Source organism: Sesamum indicum, linkage group LG8 (genome assembly GCF_026168435.1).
Source record: "Sesamum indicum cultivar Baizhima isolate 11 linkage group LG8, ASM2616843v1, whole genome shotgun sequence".
Lineage (NCBI taxonomy): Eukaryota > Viridiplantae > Streptophyta > Magnoliopsida > Lamiales > Pedaliaceae > Sesamum > Sesamum indicum.
Genome location: NC_142664.1, coordinates 30,090,506 through 30,116,521, shown reverse-complemented (window position 1 = coordinate 30,116,521; position 26,016 = coordinate 30,090,506). Strand labels below are relative to the sequence as shown.

General features: G+C 35.4%; 4 protein-coding genes across 4 annotated transcripts; all 4 read right to left on the bottom strand.

The window, feature by feature from the left end:
* Positions 1–197: 197 nt before the first annotated feature.
* Positions 198–3,267, bottom strand: LOC105169547 (Vacuolar import/degradation, Vid27-related protein). The gene is made up of 2 exons (XM_011089962.3): positions 1,433–3,267; positions 198–667 (listed from the first exon to the last, which is right to left on the bottom strand). Exons 1-2 carry the CDS (start codon positions 3,077–3,079, stop codon positions 386–388), a joined length of 1,929 nt encoding a protein of 642 aa, XP_011088264.3. The 5' UTR covers positions 3,080–3,267; the 3' UTR covers positions 198–385.
* Positions 3,268–9,189: 5,922 nt separating this feature from the next.
* LOC105169546 (ethylene-responsive transcription factor ERF109) lies at positions 9,190–10,300 on the bottom strand. The gene has a single exon (XM_011089961.3). The coding sequence runs from the start codon at positions 10,212–10,214 to the stop codon at positions 9,378–9,380; it is 837 nt and encodes a 278-aa protein (XP_011088263.1). The 5' UTR covers positions 10,215–10,300; the 3' UTR covers positions 9,190–9,377.
* Positions 10,301–11,882: 1,582 nt separating this feature from the next.
* LOH2 (LAG1 homolog 2) lies at positions 11,883–16,260 on the bottom strand. Its single transcript, XM_011089960.3, has 6 exons — positions 15,861–16,260; positions 14,578–14,786; positions 14,078–14,233; positions 13,132–13,317; positions 12,867–13,045; positions 11,883–12,185 (listed from the first exon to the last, which is right to left on the bottom strand). The coding sequence occupies exons 1-6, from the start codon at positions 15,975–15,977 to the stop codon at positions 12,166–12,168; spliced, it is 867 nt and encodes a 288-aa protein (XP_011088262.1). The 5' UTR covers positions 15,978–16,260; the 3' UTR covers positions 11,883–12,165.
* Positions 16,261–20,831: 4,571 nt separating this feature from the next.
* Positions 20,832–23,737, bottom strand: CYP707A4 (cytochrome P450, family 707, subfamily A, polypeptide 4). The gene is made up of 9 exons (XM_011089959.3): positions 23,393–23,737; positions 22,966–23,287; positions 22,598–22,747; positions 22,238–22,486; positions 22,030–22,119; positions 21,815–21,893; positions 21,580–21,686; positions 21,282–21,400; positions 20,832–21,121 (listed from the first exon to the last, which is right to left on the bottom strand). Exons 1-9 carry the CDS (start codon positions 23,593–23,595, stop codon positions 21,010–21,012), a joined length of 1,431 nt encoding a protein of 476 aa, XP_011088261.1. The 5' UTR covers positions 23,596–23,737; the 3' UTR covers positions 20,832–21,009.
* Positions 23,738–26,016: the final 2,279 nt, after the last annotated feature.

Genomic DNA, 26,016 nt, shown 5'->3' with positions numbered 1-26,016 from the left:
TTTACAACGTTTTCGTTTCTTGCCGATCAATTACGACGTTTTCATCTCAGATAATGTTTTCCTTTTGCACTAAATTACAGCATTAGCCAATGTAAAACCGGTTTCTTGTTTGTTTTTCCACAATCTTAAAATTGGTTACTGCCATAGTGCATCAATAAAACACAAGCAGCCCGGAGGCAATAAAAAGAGTACAATGCTGAAACAATATAAAACGTACAAATGATCAACAACGTCTGATACAAAGGCTATCCAGTAAATGATGAAGAAATCATGACTATAAAAGGGGAAAACATTTACCCACAAGGAAAAGCCTATTTATATGTACACAACAGCAGACTAAAAGTAGGCAAATAACACAGTTTCTGAAAGCCCTGCATTCAACCATTCATCGCTTGCCAGACATACTAAAGGAAGTAACTTTCATAGGAGTTGCCACAACCAACGGGGCCTCAGGCGAATTGTTGAGCGCAAACTTGTCGTGCATGAACCGGCTCTCAATAATGGATTCATCCTTCAACACTATTTTGTAACAATAGCAGCTCTTAAGCCCTTGTTGATTCTGGTAACAGTAATGTGCGCTGTTCTTCACCTGCTGAAAGTTCCATATAATGCTGAATTTGCCCACTGTTGCCACCAGATGTTTTTCTTGTTTTCCACCTTCGGTAACCTGACAAGTGGGGGCACAATACGACAAAACAAGATAAGTACAACACAAAGAAGTTACAACTCTATCAGATCGTTAACCACAATTAAGCTAGACACCCATTCTTGTGACGTGACTCTTTAATTAGGCAACGGCATCATAGTTTTATAATTTGCGTACTTGCCATAACAGGAAAGTCAATCAAACATACTCAGAAAGCATGAGCTTTTTCAAAGCAAAATTTGGACAAGAGATAAAACTGTGTGCAAGATGAACTCCTTGTAGCATTAGTTTCACATACTTGGACTTGAATATTTGATGAAAGATTCTTATCACCTATGAATACAAAGTATTATAGCCATCCACCAAAAACGGGCATCCATCTTGTAGTTCAAAGTGAGGCTAAAGTGGAAACTCTTTATAAAGCCAAAATTCATAACATTCTCAGGAACCTGCAGAAGCACTTGCATGCAGAAAATTCATGCAGAGCAAGGGCACACAATATGCATCAAACGAGCAAACAACTTGGATAAACCATGTGTCAGGCCAAAAATTTAACCACCAATGTTAAATTTGATTACATTAAAAGAAATAGAACAAAACAAGCAGCTTATGAACAAAATATATAAAAACAACACATGCAAACCTTTGGACATGCAATGCACATTCCAACAAGCACACGTGTTGTACAGACTTCATTTGAGATCAAAAGGTGGAACCAGCAGGCACAACAGTGGGTAGTAATTAAAAAAGAAAGCCAAAAAAACAGTACATGAAGAAGTAATTTACCCAAGAAAAATGGCCAGCATGGAACTTATTATCAGCTCCGGCAAGATGTGCATCAACAGGGGTGAGCTTAAGTAATCTTGGCGCAGGAATTTTGTTTCCCATTCGACCAGCAAAACCAGTCTTGGTTTTACCATCCTTATCCGTGAATAAAGTGCAGATTAAGATCAAATAGGTGTCTGTCGTGCCCAAAACCCACTTCCCATCATACGTAACATCAACTGATGTAATGGGTGAACCAAGTCCTGGGAAAGCAGTTTTCGCCTGCCTCATGGAAGTCCTTGAGTATAATCTTATCTTCCCATCAAGCGACCCAACAACGATGGAACCATCCCCAGCAGTTGCAAAACATTGGAAATTTGTTCCCCTCGAAAATTGATGTCCTTGAGTCCAATGCAACACGGGTGAACTGGCATTTGCAAGCTTTTGAACCATTCCCTTCTTATCACGCATATCCCACTGACACAATCTATTGTCATCCAATCCCAAGAAAGTGGACTCAGAAGGGTCCAGCTGCGATCCCTTTGCATCACTGGTAATATCTTTCATTGTGATATCAGTACCATCCTTCTCAAACTTCCACTCTGTAACAATCTTCCCAGTCTCTATATCCAACTGGTGAAGCCCTGTAGACTGGGGCTTTCCTTCCTTCTGGGGGCTCATGAGCATCATATTTGTCTCTCCCCTCATCAAAAGGGCCTTCTTTGGCGTTCTAGAGTTCCCACTACTTGATCCCAATTTCTGGTCGCCAAACCTCACATACACTCCCTTCCCATGAATCCCATGACTAAAGTTCTTCACAACCTGAACTCCTGAATCACCAACCAAAAAACTATTATCCAATGCCCCCAAAGCTAAACTTTGAATCCCACCATCGGTTGCAGCCTCCTCAAATTCCTCTAACAAATCCTGGTTCTCCCTCTCCGAAAGCTCCACTGGTCTCTTCTGCGGACTCTTCCACACACCGTCATCTGCGTCCTCCCATACGGAATCATCAGACTCCTCCGGCTTCACCCAACCAAGAAACTCTTTCCCATAAATTTTCATTTTATTTTCCTCTGTAGGCCTCAACCCATATACATTCTCAAACAAACAGTCCTGGAATTTAGTCACAAAGCTCCTGTAATCTTCATCATTGAAAAACTTCAAAGCCCAAACTCCACAATCGACAAAATCAACCCTCCTCTGATCCCCAAAAAACTTCATCTGCATATCCGTGGAAACCTTAACCTTAATTTTCTTTCCCACTTTCAAAACCCAAAATCCTTCACGAATACCCAGTTCATCATCTTCATCATCGTCCTCATCATCAATTTTCAACTTCTTAACAAACTTATAAGAACTCAACTTCTCCGAAACTACCCATTTCGCCTTCGGCGTGTTGCCACCAATGTGAAGGTAAAGCTTAACGGCGTTTTTTAGGCCAACGTTAGGTTTCCGAGGAGCAGAGGAAGAGCTTTTCGGGTATTTCAGCTTTAATGCCTGAAGCCTAGAATCAACCTCATCCAGTACTTTTGCACTGACCTGCGGGGTACGATCCTCGGCATCCGCATAATTTCCGGAATCCTGCTCCTCCTTTTCCTCCTCGTCGTCGTCCGAGTACTCCGAATCGGAAAGCTCGAGCCCTTCGCGACTCTGCGAACCGCCCATGGTAGGTGGCGCTCCCGATACTCCAACCGATCAAAAAAGCTCCCTTTAAAGTTCGCAGAAGTCAAAATCCTAAAATTTCAAACCGCGGCGAGAAACAGAGAACTCGAATTCGGATGATTGAGAGCTTGTCAGGCGTTGATTTTGAGGCGATTTAGAGAGAGAACGAGAAATGACAATTTGGGGGCCGGTCGGTGCCTTTTTATACTATGTGGAGTAATACAAAGCGAGTTTAGTTGGTCTAGACCCAGTTGGCGTACATCTGACGCAGACACGTACCGATCTTTGCTTGCTGACGAAGTAAATAATAATTAGATGCGTTTGCAGCGCGGAGAAATCGGGTTAAACACACACGCAAAATCGTGCGATCCCAGCTACGCGACTATTCGACTAAAACCCAAACTATAATCACATTCAAGAATGAAAATGATGGACTGCCTTTTAGGCTTATCCACAAATTTGGGCCCATGACAGCTGGTCTCGACCCGGCCCATTATCTCTTCTGTTTCCTACAGTTTGGGCCAACTCTTGTAAACTGACCTTCAATTAAAATAGATTCATGTGCTTAAAGCAGGCCCACACTCTATTTCCCATACTTGATTTCGACTAAAGCCCAAAATTGCAGCCGAATATTTTCAGGCCCAATACAGGTTTAAGGCTTGTGTACGGTTGTGTTGGTTTCTCTCTCTCTCTCTCTCTCTCTTTTTAATATTTTTTTTTATTTTCTCCCTCTGTTCATAATTGCGGAGCTATCTAACGTTAACTTTTTATAATTTTTTTATTTTTTATATTTTAATTAAAAGTAAAATATAATGTTTTAAAAGTAACAATTATTTTAAATAGCAGGGGCATATAATAACCATTATTGGTAAGACAACATGTGTATTTATTAAAATACCCTTATTTTTTCTTACTATATCCTTAAAATTAATTTTTCATCATGCATATTTCAAGTTAATTCATATTATCAGCTCTGATTAGTTATTCATTTTATTTTTCTTCTCTTCCATTCAATTAGATAAATATAATAATATTTTGAATTATACACACGTATCTAATATGTTTTACGTATTAATATTTATTATAAATTACAACATTATTGACAATGACAATAACTCTGATGTGGTCGAGGTTTTTTTGCTAAAGGATAAAATCGGCACAATTGCGCACTAGGTGAATTGCCATTTCCGAAAGAGGTGTTGTTTTCAAGAAAATATATTCTCAATCAATGAATAGTCCTCCTCCATTAAAAATTAGTATTTTGGTATTTATGATAGTGTTGGAAATTATATGGTGTGGTGGGTTGTATATGTTTAGTGTATGCCTCATACATATCAAATTACTCATTTACCCTTACAAATTAATATTTTTTATTAATGCACATCATACAGCCCCCCACTCTCGGATGGAATATGCCCATCCAGTATAATATTTTGTCTTCTAAAATGAGTTAACACGTGAGTGGGTAGTCGTTTATTATTTTCAATTCATTGGGAGGTGTGCGAATACTAGACCAACAGCGTCTGGTGCCTGGCTCGAGCTGGCACACTCTGCCTCCCGAGTTCAGCTCGAGGAATGATGCCTCGAGCTGACGCACCGGGGCCCGAGCTGGGGGCGCTGCCAGCCGGTGGGGTGCACCAGGTCCAGCTCGGGGCATTGCCCCAAGCTGGTATACCAGCTGGCGCACCGGGGCTCGAGCAGCCAATACCAGCCAACAGGGTGCACCACCCCGAGTCCAGCTCAAGGGCTGCGAGCCCTCCTGAAGCTCGGCTTGAGTCTTCAAGTGTTGTGAGGAGGTGCTTATTTTTGCGTTTCCTGGGTTTTGAACCCAGGTCAAAAAAGTGGTAAATGGGAACTCCTACCACTACAAAATCAAATATTTCTTAACAATATTTGCTCTCATTCTCTATTAATAGAGGTTATTCAGAATTTATTCATCTTTCGCGCCGAATTTTTTCGTTCATTTTGAGAAATTCAACGTCATCTTCAAGAGATGAGATTCCCCGTAAACAATTCTTACCTTTGGTGATGGAGCCTCATAGTTAGATTTTTACCAACTTCGGAAGGGGGGGTAAAATTTTTCGATTCTAATATTTTTAAGAGGGGACGTTGCCTCAAAGGATACTTCATGTCCCGGAGTCGGTCTTTCACCAACTTCAGAGGGATGTAAAGTTTTCGGGGCGACATTATTGACGAGGATCTCAATGAAAATTCCATTTAGGGGGTCCCGGGGCAATAACGGCTTTTGTCTATATGACAATGACGATTTTTGCCTCTAGGGTCCTCGTGAAACTTCAAGGATCTCTATGTCTAAGTTTGTTTTGTTTGTCGGGATTACGACAAGAAAACTAACTCCATTACTCAAAATTCGAAGTACAATATTTTTGAAGAAATCAAAAGAGGAGAAAGATATGTCGATGTTCAAGAGGAATCTCCCCATTGAGGGGTACTTGCTCATGAGTCAGGGGGGTTACCTCCTGGGGTGGTGACTGTTCACGAGGCGAGTCTTATTCCGCCAAAGCTCGAGATCTGATTTGCATACACAGTGTCGAGGTAAATGTTTCCCACAGACAGTGCCGATGATGTGGTCGAGGTTTTTTTGCTAAAGAATAAAATCGAAAACTTTACCTCGGCACAATTGCGCACCAGGTGACTTGCCATTTCCGAAAGAGGTGTTGTTTTCAAGAAAAAATATTCTCAATCAATAAATAGTCCTCCTCCATTATAAATTAGTATTTTGGTATTTATAATAGTGTTGGAAATTATATGGTGTGGTGGGTTGTATATGTTTAGTATATGCCTCATACATATCAAATTACTCATTTACCCTTACAAATTAATATTTTTTATTAATACACATCAGACTCCTTAATTTTATTAAAAGAGTTCATAAATTCCTTAAACATCTTTTTTTTTTTCTAAAATAATTATCAAACACTTTATAACATTTAATGAACTCTCATGAATCTTATAATATGTTTTAAAATATTTATAAGCTCGTGCCGAACATTCTCTAAATTAAAATTAAAATAAGCTTATGAATTATTATTATTATTTTTTTTTGAAAAACTTTATGTAACATAAATATAAGATATATATATATATAGTAACACAACCCTCAAATAACATGCCAAATCAGGCTCCTTACTTAACTATTAACCAACCAAAAAATAAAATAAAATAGTCATGGAAATACACCAACCACTACCATAATGTTTTTTTTAAGATGAATGATTAAATGAAAATCATTATATAAAAATGACAAATTTTGATTAAAAAATATTATTATAAGATATTTTAAAAAGCTTATAAACCTATTTTGAGACACTTTTTAAGTATGAATTAAAACGAGTGCGATTGAATTTTAACATTTGAATACGACAAAAATATAACATGTTACTAACACTACACTCAAAGAACGTGCCAAATTAAGGCTAATTACTCAAATATTAACCAATGGAATATTAAAAAAAAAAAAAAAAGGAAGCATGAAAACACACAAAGCACGACCGGAATGTTTTTCAGATAAATGATTAAATAAATGCAAATCATTAATTTTAAAATGACAATTTCTGACAAACAACTAAAATACTATTTAAAATTTTTGGATAAATAAAATATTAAGGTATTTGACATAATAAGCTCATTATATTGTAAGACTGATAGAAAAAATCACAAATTATTAGATGAATTTTGCTTTTCAAATTATTATGAATAGCTTATAAGATCCAAAAGTCTTATTTTAAAATTTTATAAATTTAAAAAAAAAAAATAACAAGATCTTATAAATTTTTAAGTATCTTATAAAATATTTTGAAAAGATAACTTATAAACTCGGCTAAACATCCTCTATATAAAAGACTGATATCGCATTAATTCTCACACTACCCTAATAATTTAAATCAAAATTCCCTCAATTATACATGTGAATAACGGGGAACCTTAATTCCCATGTGCTTTTCATTCTTATTTGTAATACAAAAGTTTATAATTATTAGCCAATTTGAATTTAGTGGGGGGAAGGAAGAAATAGTGAGATGCAGCTATGCTAAGATTCAACTCACGTGTCACTCTATCCTTTTCATTGTTTGATAATTGTGTCGTTTGTGATTATTCTCAAACGTACGTCTTGTGATAATTCCTGGTATTCTGACATGTTGGTTGTGTTTTCTTATATTAATGGAGTAATCAAGACAACAGAATTTTAAGGTTGGCAAAAAGGGGTAGGTGTGAATTGGACATGACTTTTCCCACACCCCAACATGCATTCTATAGTTGATTAGGGTATTCACAAGATCATTGTTGTGTTATTACATGATTGTAATCTTGTTTTGGATAAGAGAATTACACTAATCTGTAGAATAATATCTCGAATTATATCTTTTAATAAATTAATCTGAATTTTGTATTCTTTAATATGTCGAAATACAAAAAATACACTATGTATCAGCCTTATTAAGCGCGTACGTAGTGCTCTTTTGAGTCGAGAACTCTGGTTACGTAAATACAAAGACATAATACTTTCATTAAAATTTGTATTTTCAAGTTTTGTGTTATCTAGTACTACACACTTTTTTGTTTTCTTTTCATATGGTCATAAATGCTACAGGGGAAAACGTCTGTGTAATATATTAGTAAAAAACTGAATTTGAATTATCGGGATAAAGAAAGAGACGGGATGTACTCATGGAAGGGTGTTACGCTATGTGAACTATTTTTGTGTTTGAAAATTTAAATTTAAAACATACTGTATATAAAACTGTTATATACATTGAAATGCTTTGAGTTTATTTAAAGCAGACAGTTCAAAATAAACTGTGTGAGTATTTGTTCTATTTTATAGTAATAAATTTATATTTTTGTAAGAAAAATTGAGAAGTTACAATTAAAATTGAAATATAATAACGCGTAATTAGAGTAAGAGGAATGATGATTAGTGCAATAGTTTAGAAAGAAAATATTGGTAATTGGATGGGATGTGACGCCACTCAACTCAACACTAATTACATCATCAGTTTATTAAATGGAAGAAATAGAGAATGAGTAATAATTACTAAACCCCACCACTAATTATGAAAAGCCGCAAGCAGCAAACCCTCAATCTCTGCTCTCCCCTCCCCCCAATATCCCTTTTTAATAATTATGACATGTTAATATATATATATAGAGGGGGGCACGTGTTAAATATGACTCTGTCCGAATTTGAGTGCCTTAATTTACTCGAATTCCAGCTCATGGTGTCGATTATTTTATCCTTTCGAGTTTGGAGCACGTGTGAATTGTAAAGGCAAACGGCGTAGTATTGTGTTGAAGTTCTTAGGCCGACGTGAACCCATCCTTTGATGTCAACATCACTCAGGTGCTATTACCATAGTTGCCTTCTTGTCACGCACTTTTCTGCATTTTAGTACCTTCCTTTCACCATCTGGAAAATAATTTAATATATTTAATTTTATTCATAAATTATAGAAATCGTCAGCGTGTTTATTATTTTTTAATTAAGTAAATTTAATTTAAGCATTTTAAAAAAAGAAACGATAAAATTTAAAATATTTTTAATTTCTATTTAATAATTTTAAATAAAGAAATTAATTTACAAACTAAATAACTGATAATTTCAAAAAGTGAATTTATTAACCACATTAGTTTAGGGAGGACTGTTCGTCGGGCGATCGAATTCAAATAATTAGATCTTTTTGACTTTTTGATACCTAAAAAATAAAATAAAATAATTGAAGGGACCATTTTATGAACGTTAAAAACAAGTTATTTTAATTTTGAATTGAGATTAAGTTAAATTTAAAATATTTTGTATTTTGAATGTGATAAGAAGATAAAGATTGGTACATAGAGAATGGATAAATTAAGACAAAATGTTACACAGGAAAATAATTTCATGACATTTCATTAGTAAACTCAAAATCCAGAAAACAATCTTGATTTTTCTACTAACATTTTCCAGAGGAAAATGCAAAAACGTACACCTAATTTCACAATCATAACTTTTATGACAAGCAAAAACCAATTTAGATTACTAATGTAAAATAATATTACATCTCGTGTTATATTTGATATATACAGTCCCGTATATAATTTTTTTTTTGTCATCTGTATATTTTCAATATTTATATACATGATTTTGTATATATTAAGTGAAATACGAGATACAATATCATTTTTTACTAGAAAATTTGGGCGGACTTACTAAAATTAAACAGAGAAGAAGCTCAAATTTGAATTAAAAAATTCCAAAATGAGCAACCCCTGTGAAAAAACAGAAAAAGGAATTTTTGTTATTACGTTATACACTGAGAACGTTCCCGCCATTGGCAGAATCCGATGAATCGCCGTTGTTGAAATCCATCGTCATCATCCACTGTTCAATTTCATCTTCTCCGATCGTCAAATCCCAAATATCTTTCTGATTTTTGTCAATACTCGTCGTCCCAAGTTTCAGCATATCTTCATTTTCTTGGTGTTTCTTCTTCTGCAACTCGATCACGTTTTCCTGCGGCTGAAAAGACGAACTCGCCACTGTAGTCACGGCGGCGGAAGGGGAGGAGTAGGTGTAATCGGAGAACGGAAAGTTGAGCTTGGCTCGAGGGCCGCGGAACTCGATCGCCGCCCTATCATAAGCGCGCGCCGCGTCCTCGGCAGTCTCGAATGTCCCTAGCCACACACGCGCCGCCTTGCGGGGGTCCCTTATCTCCGCAGCCCATTTGCCCCACGGCCGCTGCCTAACACCTCTGTAGTTCTTCTTCTTCCTCTTCTTCCCCTCAGCCGCCGACTCGGAGACATTTTTATCACTACTCTTCTTCTCCTCATCAAAGAAATTACACCCCAAACACCCCTTTATTCCACAGAACCGGCAAGTCTCCATATCTCCAGAAACAGGGAAAAACCCATCACCGGAAGCGCCACCACGACCGAAATGTGACGAGAACTGGAAATCTTGTGCGGCGTTCTCCGAACAAGAAGCACCGGTTATGACGTTCTTCAGGGCAGCAACCATCACAGAAGCTTCCTGTTCACTGGTTAGCCGCGGCGGAGGAGATGGAAGCGCCGCCGTCATGGAGCTGCTATTAGTGGTGCTATGATTACTGTCTTCCTGCTTAATTCTCTTGTTTGACCTCTGCATCCCTTCAGATGAGCTGACTTTGCTGAGAAATACTAAAATTGGTATCCGAAATTCCTCAGATTTTCGATAGGGAAAACAGGTCAAAGGGTGGGCGTTATATTTATACGAGAACTGCCAGCTCAGAGTCTCGTACACTATTTTTACACGGGGTGGTTTGGCTTAAAGAAAGCTGTTTTTGGTAGCACGTGGGGAATTTGGGGATTGGAATTGGGTGGTGATGCGGGGGGGGGGTGGGGTGGGGGTATGCGACTCCGTGGCGCTGTTTGGTGGATTTGTCATGATTCAGATAGTTTGATGAGTTGGCAGGGTGGGGAGTGTTCACACGGTAATTTTGACTGCCAAGGGGACGGTGATGGGAGGGGTTGATGATGCAATCGCTTACAAAAGCCCAGGATCAACAGCTAAGATTGAAAAGAAATGAGAAAGTGTGAGAGAGCCCATTGGGCCAGGCTTTATGGTTAAGGTAGTTAGTTAAACATTGTCCTTCACCTGTAAGAAAGTGACAAATATATAATAGCTCATATTTATATTTCTCTCTTTTACACTATTTTCCGGGTTTTTCCCCCAATAAAAAAGAAAAAAAAATGACTGCAATTTAATTAATATCAGGTTATGATATTACAAGGGGTTATGAGGTTTTCATACTAAATTCATATATGTGACTTACGTGATGGAGAGTAAACATTGGATGACTAGATATTTCTAATCGACAAAACTCATTAATTATCTTTTTTACGTAATATCAGAATCTGACTATTAATTGTTCAAACAAAACTGTAATAATATATGATACCCATGCCAAAGTGAAGTGCTTATATTTTTATCAAGTCAAACACCAATTCCTTCGGGTTTTTCTGCATAAATGATGATATTTAATTTCTCTCGCGTTCAAATTTAGTTTGAGTTTAAGACTAATTCTCTTAGAATTTGAGTTGATATTTGCCAAATATGAATTATGTAATTGGATTTTTAATACTTGAGAAAGTCAACCAAGATCCCTTACAAGTCTGCAGTATCTTTGACGGAGAAGAAGTGGGACCAACCGACCGAGCTGTGAACTCCATTTAAACTCGATGGATCCATAGCCATAGGGGAGGGACAAAAATAGCTTATAATGTTTCCAATTTTAGGCATTTTCATCCAAAATTGCTGAATGGATCAATTGATCAGCTAAATTGCTGAAGGTGACTAGGATAGCGCAGAACGGCAGGTACAAGCAGGGTCTCACTGCCCTATGGTCGGACGGATATGATTTTTAGGATGGTAACAGTTGACCTCCTTGTCTGGGCACCTACCCTAGGAGAAAGGGATTAAAGAGCCCATCTCTGATGATTACACACCATGTAAAGGTAAAAAAGCGGATGCTATTGACTCCGGCTATTTTATGAATTTGATTTTAGAGCGAGAGCCCAAAGCTACGGAAACAACACGTACGAAGACCCAGTCCAATTATTAGTAATTAGTCAATGCATATAAGGTAGTATTTCAAAGTTCAAACATCAATCAACGCTCTATTTCTGAAACTAACTAGATCAATAATATATAGAAGAGAATATCATAAACTGTCAACAAAGAAAACAGATGATTCAAGAAGAACTTGCTTTGCTAATGACGAACTCCATTCAACCAGCAACCGTTAGACCTCAATGAAAAAAGATTAAACCATGGTGCTACTACAACATCAAAAATTTGTGGATTTTGAATGAGATGGCTGAGGTAAAATCTTCTGTTTAATATTCACGGAGGCTAGTAGCAGGAAAATTTTATACAGAAAGCAGCTATGATTCCTACAGCGAAAACATATTTTCAGATGTGAAATGCTAGATAGTCCTATATTTTCTATTACAAGAATTGGGAATGAAATTCTGTAGAATTTCAGCTATTACTACTTGAGTAAACCAATCAATTGCAGAACCAAACACGCAAGTAATCAAAAAGCAATTTTCCCAGGCTAGTCATCATCTTCTGAATCTGTTCAAGGATTGAGAAGTGTTAGCAACAGATATGCATGAATGGGTCTTTCTCCAAGGGTAAAAAGTTAGGAACATAAAAGTTTAAGAAGGCCATCTATTTTCAGTTTTTCTTAAGGAAATCTTTTATGTTGCGGCTCAGTAGTTTTGCAAGAGCGTGGAGCAGGACCTAACTAATTCATGAATAGATAGTTCAGATAATCTGACTTAGATTATTCTCTTGGCAACTCCCTGGAACCCAAGCAAGCAGGAATATACTTAGACGGCATGAGATTACAGTCTTTTCCTCTTACGATTTTGGACACCAACTAAACGCCAATTGCGTCCAGTATGCCAACTAAGCGTTTTAAAAGGAGTTTGAATGCAGACTTTGATATCATCAACAAATTACTCAAAACTAGTATAAACGTAGCAAGACACTTTTATGAGATTGGAAGATGTCAAATTAAGAAATTTGGAATTGGACGTTTGTTCATGTGAAGGCAGGATTCAAATTTTGGTTGCAATGACAAAATTATCAGAAAGTATTTAATTTGCAATCAACTCAAAAGAACAAGCTTCATAAGAAACTCTTCCTGAGCATGGACAAGAAAAAACTTGCTCACAGAATGCAACTTCTTTAAGAACAATTAGCAGGCCAATGAATCATTACGCACAAGTACAAAGCAGAAAGACTGCATACCTGATCGAATATCTTCCCCAACTTTGCCTCTACTTTTCAGCTGTTTCATGATCATTGCCAATATAAGCTTCCACCAGTAAATGTGAAAAACAAGCAGCGTAAATAACATCGTATTGAAGACATAGTATGACGCTAGTAAGTATGGCTCTGACAGGCGCATGACTTGGCATGAGTAGTAGCTGAGAAAGAGCAACCAGAAAAATTATTTCATGGATGACACTAATGGGAAGAAAACATTAACTTAGTGGAATCAATTGAAACCAACCTTGATGATCTTATGACCCAAAATGGAAAGAATATAAGCCTAAGTAGAAGCCATGACAAGGCAAAAAAACCAAAACAGATGCTAGCTCCTAGCTCTTTCTCAGAGTACTTAAAAACCTTCGCAGCTTCGAGGAATACATCACTGGCGTCATGCAGTGCAAGAATAACAGCTCCTATCCGAAAGAACCTGTAAGGAAGGACATCCAATACTCTATTTAGAAAGATGATAAACTCATCAGATTGTGTGGTGAGTAGCTCTATGAGTGCTAAGAAGAGTACATCGGTTTCCTTTTTCTCATTTTAACAATGGAATCCACCACATGACTGTAAAGCAGGTGTACCACTCTCTCAGAAGTGATCAGGATTGAAGAAATCAGAGTCAAGCCATTCATTTTTAACTTTTAAACTCATTCAATCAAAGAAAGTAAAAATGATATACACTCTAAGTGTTTACTTTCTAACAATTTCGTTTAATACTATTATATTCTCTGTAACACCGATCACAGGATTGCCTAGGTGGTAGAATAGGCTTGTCCACACATTTGAAAATAGTTCGTGAAGAAACAAGTATAGATAATGTTAATACCATAAAAAGGTGAACTGCTATGCCTGATATTTGACATTGATGGGGAGCATGATTGTTTGAAGAATTAAAGGCAAAGACTGACTTATCACAAAACAAAATGTTCTCTATGCCAACAATGAACAGAAAAGGACACAGTCAGTGTATATCAACCTTAAATATTTCTCATGCACGCAGGCCACACAGGGAATAACTTTTATCCATTTCCTGAGACCTTGGGACCAAAGTGTGAGGTGATCTGCAAACCTTAATTGATACATGCGCTAATCTCACCTCACATTATTTCTTCAGTAATTTGTTGAAATATTGTAACTATCTTCTCAATATTTCAGCAACCATAAGCTGTAGCTGAGTAAAAGGATACCTTGCGATGTATGAATATCCAATCAAGATTACAGTGACTACATGATGTGACATCATCACAGAGAAATCCTTCCTTCGTGTTTCCCACATAAGGAGTGCAGCAATGCTGTAGATGTAGAACCCGCATTGGCACATGTAGATAAGCTTCAAGGAGAGCCTGAAAAGAGCGATATACACAGCTAATTTAGATACAACAAACTGAACCTGAAAATAGATTATGTGGTTTAAGTCGTACTATAGTGAAGTTTATGAAGCCCTATGTGCCTACATAGAGCACTCCCAATCGACCATGAAAGCTCAAAAATACATTTGTTCAGCATGCAGCAATATAAAGAGCCTACAGATTGTAAACCACGTTAAGGGATTACTGCATCAAGTAGCAAATAGTACCAGGCGAAGCTTCACATTGACCACCAGAACGTAGAGGTTCTCGCTCAAAAAGATAAATAAGACTATCCAAATGTTCATGGCTAAGAGAACCACCATAGATATTATACTCACTTCAGCTCGTGGTCAGGCCAGCCAATGTAGTAGTGCTTTACATCTGTGAACCATGGCTCATGGTATGCAGTTGCCAAAATAGAAAACTCAACAGTAGCATAGTACGTAAGCTTCCACATGGACTCTGAGCATTTCACTATTTTTGCCCTTATTGTCTCATTAAGTTTGAGCTGATTGGTTCCTCTGCCCAACAGCCAGATTGCCAGTCTCTGCAATAGATGGAAGCAAGATCATATTAAACAGTGATGATTTCAACAAGATAATTTTTTACCATAATCTTTGCTAGCTTCACTTTTCTTTTCCTTGTGTTAATAGTGTTCGCATAAAGTACACATGAAATTTCTCTCTCAATATCATAAATACAACAAAGCTGCAATACTAGATGCTTCAGTTTATGAGCAAAGCATCACCTCAGAATTGATTATGATATTTTGCCAACTTTTAATCTGGTATTATTAGGAATTTGTTTGATTATGTCATCTACCTTAGAATAGATACTGCAAGCTATCGATATTCGTATTTTGGTAGGTTCCAATATTCTGTCTTATATAAAGTTCAAGTCAAATGCAGGCAGGAAGCTCATCCGATGCATGTGCTTTTTACCCGAAATGACGCTGTATGAAGTAGTGTACAAGGTTAAGGATATGAAACATCTGTGCTTTAAAGGATCAGTCAAAGTAGTGTAGTATATTGAATTCATTTGAAAAGTTGAACCATTTTTTTTAACATAGAGAGTAAATCAGGAAAATTAAAAGACAAGAAATATGCCATAAGCACACACAAGCTATTCAAATCACCATGACCAGACACCTTACCTTTTCATTCCATCCTTCAAGTAGACTGCAGCGCTATATGCGCAGTGCAATACCTTCACTTATCGTGAAGCTTATTAATGTCCATGTGTGTTAAAAACAAATCAGAACCTCTCAACTATGGGTGAAGTTAGATCACAAGTTAAACACTAGAATACCAGTACAACGAATCTCAGCAATAAAATGCCTAAGAAATACGCCGTAAGCGTTCACATCAAACATCACTAAGCTCATTGAACTCTTTACTTCAAACAGATTGACCTCATCAGTAGATTTATCAATATCCAGGTGCATTTAAAAAAAAAAAAAACCGCTAGCTCTCCAGAATAATATGAATCCAAAAAATTTCGGAAAACAACATTCAACAAACAACACTAAAATGCACCTCATAAACCACTACATATTTAACATTCCTAGTAAACATTCTAAAAATAAACAGAAAGTAGGCATCTACACACAGAGAAAGCTTACACGATAGATAAACCTATCGAGCAAAAACCTCGCAGCAACGAACGCAACTGCAAAGTAGACAGCAATGATGAAGTTCGAAGCAGTGGGGACTTCATTGTACTTCCAGATCGGTTCCATCAGAGCATTCGAACCTCTGTAAAACGACAAAGCATCAATCACTCACCCAACCGCCAGAGCAGTCACTGTCGATACTCAACGAATCGCCGATATCCAAACAAAGAATCTACACTCATTTATTCTCTAGACACGAAAGCAAAATCGCAATGGCTTAAACTTTCTCCAAAACCCACAGCGGAACGGGGGAGTGACTACAGGGAGAAGAAAACTGAGAAAGGGTGGAAGAAAATAAAGGAAAAGGAGTTTAGTAAGTAGAGAGGATTGAAGGAGAGAAAGGGATGAAACATTTTATATTTATATAGTGAATTTTAAAGAGCAAAATCAAAAATAAATGTCTCTTGATTTTTGTGCCTCTTGAACTTTTAAATATGAGTTCGACAGCGTGGAACTTTTAAATATTCCAAACAAAATCACACTTATAAATTGAAAAAAATATAATTTGTTGTAAGATTATAAAATTTCTTTTATGTATTTACATATGATAACATTGTCATCCAAAAGAAAAAATAAATAAAGTTATAAAAAAAAGAGAAAGAGGGAAAAATTAAGTAAGATATATCAAAATGTAGATAAAACAAAATACAATAAAAAAAATGGAGAGTAAAGTGGAGAAAAGGAAATTAAATAATTTTATTAAGAAAATATTAAATTAGTTCAAGGTCACTTATGTGTGATATAACCATATGCTATTGACTATTAGGCTATATAAGTATGGAAATTAAGGAGATGTTTGTCTACATTTATTTAAAATAATATATCATAAACTTGTTTATTTTATAAAATATAAAATATTAATTTTAAAAAGATACACTTTGAAAATATATTTAAACTGAACAAGTTGATTATATTTTTTAAAATAAACCAATAAAATTCCCTCTATTTTTGTAAAAAACATATTATAAATTTTATAATATCTTATTTTTAAATTATTATAAGCTCGTACTTGAAAAAAAACATCAACAAATTGTAATATCTTATATGCTATCAGATATCTTAAAAAATATTTTTAAAAATGATTGTATTGATCGCCCATTCTCATTATTTTGATTATCTATTAAACAAAATAATAGCTATATACGTGTGAAAATATCACGGGTGGCCATGGCAATTAGATGGGCAATTGGTAAATGTGAAATTTTTTTGATCGAATAAAAAATTAATAACTATATATAAATCTAAAATTTAATTCATTAATAATAATAATAATAATTTACAAGACAATATTATATAAGTAGACAACTCAGATCATGAGTGGTAGTAGGCAGCTTTATGTGTAGTAAGTGATGCAATGGGTGAAATTGTGCAGCTTTACAACAGTCCAATTTAGGCAGCCACAAAGAAGCTAAGGCCTAAGGGGATCTGAATTAAAGCCGAAACATTTGGGAGTTAATTCGAATAATTCAATTTTAGGTGGCCCGAATAGGTTAACGAGAAATTGCTGGCTGGTCCCCACTCTATTAGTTTGGATCCGGGTCGGGTTTTTATATATTACCAAGTGTATGTCTGTCTGTCTTATCGCTTGGAGGTTGGAACACAGAGTGATTCGGATCTATCAACTCGGAGTCTGTGTCTGCATGCTTTTTATTACCAGTATATCTACCACACTCACATGTATGCGTATAATTAATTTAAAATTTTTAAAAAATTATTATTTTAAAAATATATTAATTATATATTAAAAAGTATAAAAATGAGAAAATAATAACAAAATGAGAAAAGAAAAAGAGATGTGGAAGTTGAAAAAATGGGAAGTTAAAAAAAAATATTAAAAAATAAAAATTGACATTCTAAAATTAAGTGATACACAAAAAGGGTACTCTCAGCGTTTATATAGTGTGGATTCTTATGTTTAAATTTTAAACTAAGATATATAAGAAGACAGGGTCCAAGATAACTAGGCCCAACAGGCACAAGTGATGAGAAAAGATTGGGCTGAGTTGAATGATATAAGCCTGATAAATTAAGAAGACTTTACGTATGATTTCCCAACTCTTTTGTCTCTTGTATTATTATTATTATTATTATTTCGTCTCTCGATGGTTATAATTAAAATTGAAACACCAAGTAATTCGGGTTCGATTTCCATTCATATCAATCTCTAACGTATGGTGATGATCGGCTGAGCAAGTGAATATCAAAGCTATGTCATACTTAAAATAAAAAAAGTGAGAATAATAGCAGGAAGACGTGGTTATACTCTCTCCATCATGAACTCAAATTGATCATATAAATTCTGTATGATTGTGACGACATCGTACAAAATCAGGTCAAATATTATTGGAATTTGAGTCTAATCAATGGGTGTGAAAAACGAGTGAACTCTAGATTATATGTCCATTAGTGTGCATGAACTTTTCAGTGATTCCGCAAATCAGAATATGGTCCTCAACTCATTCATTTCGACAAATAAACCATCTAAAATTTAAAAAAAAAAAAAAAATTACTTCATAGTCCAAACACCTGCGCCTACATTCTTGAAATGCATTCGCCAACCATAAAGTTTGGAAATTACAAGACACAATTAGACAGTTGGCAAACAAAATCGGTTACATACACAAAAACGGAAATCCCGTCACGTATATACATTCCTCATTTGTAATAACCCAAGATGATCTCGAAGGTTCATGGACCCCGGCCCCACTCCTACTCCTCGTTCATGTGTGGCAGATGAATGACAAGATAACACTGTGTCCGTCTGAGCTGTAAATCATGTATGTGTATGATCTGTAATTGTAGGAAAGTTGAGTAAGTTTTGTGCAGCTGGTTGACTTGTGTTTTGGGGCAAGTACGCATATGCAACGTCCGCATCACTCCGCCTCCGTCGGTGCACTCACCTAATTCTTTGCTTTGGTTATTTTCAGGTTGTTGTAGCTAACTATTGCCTGATCTTGATGCCCATCACCCATCATCATCTTCTTTTTGTTTATTTATTTTTGAATCAATAGAAATTTTGTTTTTCAAGAGTTTATTTGTTTTTGCATAAAATGACAAAATTTGATATTTTTAAGTTTTTTCATTCTTTAAATGTCAGGAGTTCAAACCTTATTCAAAAATCAAATTCGTCATTTTAGGCTAGCCAGTGGCCGACTTATAATTATTGCTTTAGAGGGTGTTTGGATGAGCTTATAATTTTTTTAAAGCATTAAATAAGATGTTGCGATGTGCTTTTAACTTATTTTTAAAACCATATATAACAGTCGCCATCACCAACACTTATAAGCTCTATCATTTTATTTGATCCAAACACTTCAAAAATTTATTAATTTTTATAAGATGTATGGGTTTATAAAATTTTGAAAACAAATTTATCCAAATTAATTGATACAAAGTACATGTATAAAAGTTATATTATTTATTTTATTTAAAAAATATTTTGTATATTATAATGTGTTTATATTAAATGAAATAGAAGTTAAAATTATGGTAGTTTGAAGATTGAATTAAATGTGAGGGGGTGGTGGATTGGGGTGGGCGCCGGCCGAAGTAGAATAGCTTCAAAAATGAAGATGAAAATGGGGTGGTCAGAATTAGCAAATAATGGTTATGATGATAGGACCCACCACCCATTTATGCAGCTGAGAGGCAGAGGGGGATTCCCCTTGGGCTCAAGCCATTTCCATTTTTGTGATTGCAGCAGGCCCATTGATGCTGACCTCCACATGAAATATCGCAATATCAACACACTCCGCACCCATGCATCAATGCATAACACCCACTATCTTTAAAAGAGTGTTTCCCTTGGAAATAAATTGTAAGTTAAATTATAGTAAATATTTATGAGTGCTTAAAAATAAAAATTTTAAACAAAAGAAAGTTAAAGTATTTGAAAAAATAACTTAATCGTTTATAATTTTATTAATAGGGATAATTGCACTTTTTTCTCTTGAGATTTGGTGTAATTATACGTAAATTTCTTTGATTTAAGAAATTACATCTAGCATCCATAATGGTTGCTTCTGTCTAACAAATAAACCCCCTTTCCCATTAGTTAAAATTTACTAAATTTATTGATACTAACAAAAAAAAATTGAATGAAAATTGATATTTACCATCGATTGACTTATTGCAAGTTAAATAATTTTTTTCGAACTTAAATTACCATTATAACGGTGAAGATATACCTCCTCACATGCATTAATGCGTGAAGACGTATGAGGAAATTTGTTCATGAAAAGATTTATTTGGCCTGCAATAAGTTAATACTAAGTCAATTGCGGGTAAATATATATATATTTTTTATTTTTTTCATAAATATCAGCAAATTCGATGAATTAATTTTGGCTACCTGAATGATTTATTTGTTCGACAGAAGCAAATTTCAGGGAAAGAAAAATTGGTATAAAACTGTTTATTAACTTTTCGCTTAAATCAACTTAATTTCAACAATTTAAAAGCAAAAACTTTAAAATAAAAACACTATGTTTAGCAATAAGTTGATAAACACTGAGTTTAAGTCCCTGTACGTAAACGTCCCCAAACTTTGGCTGCCATTTTTTTTTCTCCCCCAAACATTTCATATCTAAGTAATAATTCAAAATATTTGTAATATTTTGCTTCGGTTACTTGTAATTTTATTTACTTGTTACCTAATATCATGGGCTATGTGTAATAAGCAGGTACGTGACTTCTCATGAGGTGCTACATATAACACATTATTGTGCATTTATATTGTAAAAAATGAGAGTGTAAGATTAGAGCAGAATTACTGTTAAAAAAGAGAGAACATTATTCCATCCCCGAAAAATATTTATACACTTCAAATCATCGAATTGCAACGATATTTTCTCTACAGTTTATTATTTTTTTACATAAAAATAAATTACAAAGCAAATAATTGCTAAAAGTTGTAAAATATGTGGAAAGAAAGATAGCCCCAATAGGATAATACACATACAATTTTGACCCCTTGATTTTGGAAAAAAAAGGATACATAGGGTTATGGGGTGCTTGCTAATACTAATAATAATAATAGTTATTTAGTTAGGTATTATTATGTAATTACTTGTCTAAATTCTACAATAATAGGCTAAATTTATACTAAATCTTGGATTTCGGGCTCTTTCCAAAACCGGGCCGGAAGCCCATTAAGAGGGACTGGAAATGGGCTGTACTGTACCATATCATGGGAGCCCACCAATTCCCACCTGCAGAGACCACATGATGAATACATACAACTATTAGCCAACACTTCACTTTTTGCATTGATTATTATTCAAAATTATATTTTAATTATGTATGAATATAAAAAATAAAAGTAAATTGAGAGAAAATGATGTGTCATATATTAATTGGTTCTACTCCTACCTCAATTTGTTCACAAGATGATGGATCAAAATCAGCATCTCAAGTTTGGCAAGTTCATTTCCAGGACAGGAGTGGGATCCATTGCCAAATGGCATATAGGTATTGGGCCTTGGAGCAACCTGCATCCAACACCCACCACAAACAAATTTAAATTAAACACCACCTCAAAAATCGAAAAATTGCAAAAAAACCCCTCATTTATTTGCATTTATTACCTCTCTAGAAAGCTACGGAAATCCAACCAATAAAAAAAATAAAAGGAAAAATTATTTTCTTGATGGATTTTTTTTTCTCTTACCTCAAATCTATATGGATCAAAATTTTGAGGGTCATTGAAAAATTCAGGGTTGTGGTGAATATTTCTGAACAAGGGCATAACCTTCCATCCCTTTGGAATAAGATAATCTGTCCAATCAAAACAAAAAAAAGAAATTGAAAAAAGGCCGAATAAATTAAAAAAAAGAAAAGAAAAGAAATTAAAAAAGGTGGGGCTGTTTTGTCCAAGTTTTCAAATGCACGTCATGAAATCTTACCGTTATATTCTACATCAACCACAGCTTCTCTGAAAGTAAAAGACACAATGCTTGCCATCCTTAAGCTCTCCAATATCACCTGCAACAGTTAAAAACACACAAATGTCTACCATGAGGCATTCTTTGCTTACATATGCACTGATCTGTCTGTCTAAGATGACGTTAATTTTATACACATGACATATATATTAACTACGGATATATCATAACTGTACCTTATAAGTGAGTGGCATATTTCTAGTTTGAGTCCATGTCAAGTTCCTGTTTCCCTTGTCATTCGACAGGTAGATCGCCTTCTGTTCTGCCTGTAGTGATCAATGCCAAGACAAATTAACGAAAATTATTACATGAGATCGACATGGATGATTCTAGAGGAACGCGACACTAAATAGTACTACAACTGCTAGCTTCTCAATTACGTACCTTAACAGCTTCCAACAGTTTTGGATCATCACTGAGGTACTTGATGATCCATGTCAATGCACTGGCAGTAGTGTCTTGAGCAGCAAACAGAACTCCTATGATGTTGTCCGCTACCTGTTCGTCCGACAGAGTCTGCCCCTGTTGGTTCTTGAAGTTGAGAAGATGCCCCAAGAGATCATTCTCCAACAGTTTTTTCTCCTTCCTTTCACAGATGATCTCGCCGAGAATCCGACTTAGCCTTCTTCTGGCCTAAAAGAAGGCAGGAGGATCTCGTCGGGTCAGTTTGTTGAATTAGCTTCAGCAGTATAGCTTTAGTATGTCTGATAAAGAGTGGATGATGTATCTTGTTGTTTTTCTTACCATTAGAGCTTTGTGGTATGCCGTTCCTGGCAGGTTTGTGGGGAAGGAATTATAGCCTCTATCCACTATGGAATAATTCTCCTTTAGTTCTTCCTTTTGTTGTCTTTCCAAGTGTCCAAAAATAGCTAAAATTCCCACTTCAAAGGAGAACTGTAGAAGATCACGACATGTATCAGAAAACCCAAAAAAAGTGTATTAGCCTTAAAGAACCTCTTTTAATACAAGAAAAACAAATTGTTGCATGACCCCAGTTTCAAAATACATGCGAAATATGAAATAGAATCAGAATCCTGACGATTCAGGAGATACTACAACACATCATAAAGCCCCTTCAAGAACCAACTGATATAAATACAATACATACATACCTTCTTCATTTCTAGGAACGTGTTAGTGAGCTGACCACTAGACCAGGAGTCCAGGATGGAAACAGCTATGGCTTCGATGCCGGGGATTAGTTTCTTGATAGCCTCAGGTGAGAATGAGGTCTGTACGAGCTTTCTCAAATGGTTATGATACTCTCCCCGATGAAAAAACAGCGCAGCGGGGCCGATCATCTTCTCCTTGCTCTTCGGGTACGTGGGCTTAAACAATTCAGCATTGTTCACCAGCACGAACCGCGCTGCCTCCGGGCTAGCTAACATCACGCAAGGGCACCCAAGAATGTGTGTCTTGAATACGTCTCCGTATCTACACCAACCATCACAAAGACACACACACATGATCATCAGACTACTGCATATACATATACTATTTCCATCAACGTTTGAACAAATTAGGATTCAGCTGATGAACCTCTTTTGCTTGTCGGAGAAGAAGGCGTTGGGGTCCTTAGAGTACAACTGAAGTGTCTCTCCAACGTACGGCCAGCCCATCGAACCTGGGGGGAGCTTCGGTGTTAGTTTGTTCTTCCTGCCGCGTTTCTTTGATAAATGGTAGTAGAGAAGAGCGGAGAGAAAGAGGAGGATGTAGACTATGGTTGTCGAGAAAATATCCATATAAATTAGTGTTGAGCAAATTAGCTGAGGGTTCCTTCTGAGGTTGTTTGTAGCTATGGTGGAGCCAATGGAGAGGTTTATATAGAGAGGGAGAGGAGGGAATTGTGGATTGCGACGGATGATGTGCCAAGGGCGACGGATTACCAAATGTTAGGGGATCTCCTTACTTACCTCATATTATGGAATGCACTAGTGCGGGATTTATTGCACATGAAAATGTTGATGTAGACCACTTTTACATTGTTATGTAAATGGAGTGAAACATATGAATCCGGTTTTTTATTTTGAATTCTATTGCATTTTATTTATTAGAAAATTTATATTTGATTATGATTAAAAATAAATTAATAATTGAATAATCAAGAGTTATGAATAATTATGTTACTATCCTGTTAATTTGCATTCAGAATAGCAAATTTTAGTTCGAATCTGATTTTATCGACAAGTTTTAATTAATTTATATAATTCTAAAAAAACTAACTAATCATATAATTAATGTACATTATCATTTATCACATGCACCATTCATTTAAGCGCAATAAGAATAAATTTGAAATATAAAAACTTTTTGTCAACATTGCAATGATTAACGATACAAAAATTCTGATTTCATTAATGTTATATATTTGGAGATAAGTACACTACACTACTTATGGGAAATTATTATTCATCTTTTTTTAGGTATCTTTTGTTGTCGATTTTATTGCAATATTTGATGGAACAAATACTTTAATTAAAAGTGATGGTATTAATATTATGCAAAAATGAGAGAATATATAGTTGATGAATTAATAATATGGTTGGTTTAATTTATATATATATTTTTTATTGTCTTATATATGGAGACACTTTGGTGACATTTTTCACCTGTAATTGAATTTTTCATTTTTAATTATATTATCAAAATAATAATTGTAGACTTCCATGGCTCTCTGTTATTTCCACCAGGATTAGTAGAGTAAGGCCACCGTATTAGACGTGCTTATCTACATACTGCCACGTGCCCGGTGCTCATACATGATACAACTCCCCTCCCCCACTCAAGCTACCACTGCCACTACCACTACCAGTGATGGGGAGTAATAGAGTAGTCAAGGGATGGAGCTTGGAGGGACAACACACAGATATACCCCAGATTAAACATCTTTTTTCATATTTTATTAATAATAATAATGATATATAGGATAAATTATAATTGATATTTTTTTAGATTTGTTCTTTTTACTTGAAAAATTATAAATATTTTTTGAATTTATTATTATTTAACAAATAGTTTCTATAATGACGCTGTCATGATAAATATTTGTTGGACGATCATTAATTTTAAAAGAATATTTATAATTTTTTAAATAATAAAAATAATTATAATTATGATAAATTTAATGAGTGTCCATTGTGCTTTACCTTAAATGTGTTGACATTGTATATTTACGTATATAATTTTTTTAAAATTTTAATTTATTTTAATTATAATTTTTAGTATTTAAAATGTACGAGTATCAGTCGTATGTTTGTGTGAAATAGAAATGTAATATAATTGAATTTTAATAGATAAATAAGAACAACAAAAATGTCGTACCATTAGTGGTAAATGATGACAGTTGTATAATATTATTTAAGTTAATGAAAAATAAGTAATTACACGTCAATAATAATAATAATTACAGTGTAATTAATTTGGTATAATCAAATGTAATTCGAATATAGTAAAATTACCTTTAAATTATCAATCAACATAATAAAAATATCAAAATAAATAAGAAAAAGGGTAGAATGGTAAATTCCACTTGGTTAATTCTGAAAGCTTTAATTGCGAATCAATAAGCCGGCGTGCCTGAATGGATACGGACACAGAGTAGAAGGGGAGCAGTGCAGTCCAGCTCATGCACACGATCCATTGCGCTCGGACACTTTCTAGATCCAACGGCCAGCACGTCACGTCATCACATCTGATGGACCAACGTCGGTGATGCGCGGATGTGAACCTTCGCGAGTGTGGGACACCCACTGTACGCTGTGAGACCTAGTAGGGGATCTGGGAGCGACACGTGTTCTGGTCCATGACCTCAGGACGAGAATGACACCCCGTTATGGTGTGGGCGAGACTACAGAGGATTAGCATAGTTGCCTGATTTAGTAACATGTCGGCCGCACGATTTTCCGACAATGGCTACTTTGCCAAAGCTTCCACTGTTGCCTGCCCACTTCGAATGGGGAGACTTTCCCACTTCAGTAGGGAAATTCTAACATCATCGTTGCTTATTCCATCATCCGATTGGCTAATTTGGTCAACCCTCATTTCTCATTGGATCTTTCTTATTTTATTTTTGTTAGTATTACAGATGTGATGTAGATCAGAGAAACCCGACTTCACTCCAAATCAATTTTCTTTTCGTGAATGTGGTTTATTACATCATTTTG

Coding starts and splice junctions, on each gene's coding strand:
- LOC105169547 (XM_011089962.3), bottom strand. CDS start 3,079: ATGGGCGGTTCGCAGAGTCGCGAAGGGCTCGAGCTTTCCGATTCGGAG. Junction 668..1,432: donor ATGCTGGCCATTTTTCTTGG/GTAAATTACTTC, acceptor CCCACTTGTCAG/GTTACCGAAGGTGGAAAACA.
- LOC105169546 (XM_011089961.3), bottom strand. CDS start 10,214: ATGCAGAGGTCAAACAAGAGAATTAAGCAGGAAGACAGTAATCATAGC.
- LOH2 (XM_011089960.3), bottom strand. CDS start 15,977: ATGGAACCGATCTGGAAGTACAATGAAGTCCCCACTGCTTCGAACTTC. Junction 14,787..15,860: donor TCGATAGGTTTATCTATCGT/GTAAGCTTTCTC, acceptor CATCTATTGCAG/AGACTGGCAATCTGGCTGTT. Junction 13,318..14,077: donor GGATATTCATACATCGCAAG/GTATCCTTTTAC, acceptor CCTTCCTTACAG/GTTCTTTCGGATAGGAGCTG.
- CYP707A4 (XM_011089959.3), bottom strand. CDS start 23,595: ATGGATATTTTCTCGACAACCATAGTCTACATCCTCCTCTTTCTCTCC. Junction 22,487..22,597: donor CATACCACAAAGCTCTAATG/GTAAGAAAAACA, acceptor GCCTTCTTTTAG/GCCAGAAGAAGGCTAAGTCG. Junction 21,122..21,281: donor CATCTTGTGAACAAATTGAG/GTAGGAGTAGAA, acceptor TGGTCTCTGCAG/GTGGGAATTGGTGGGCTCCC.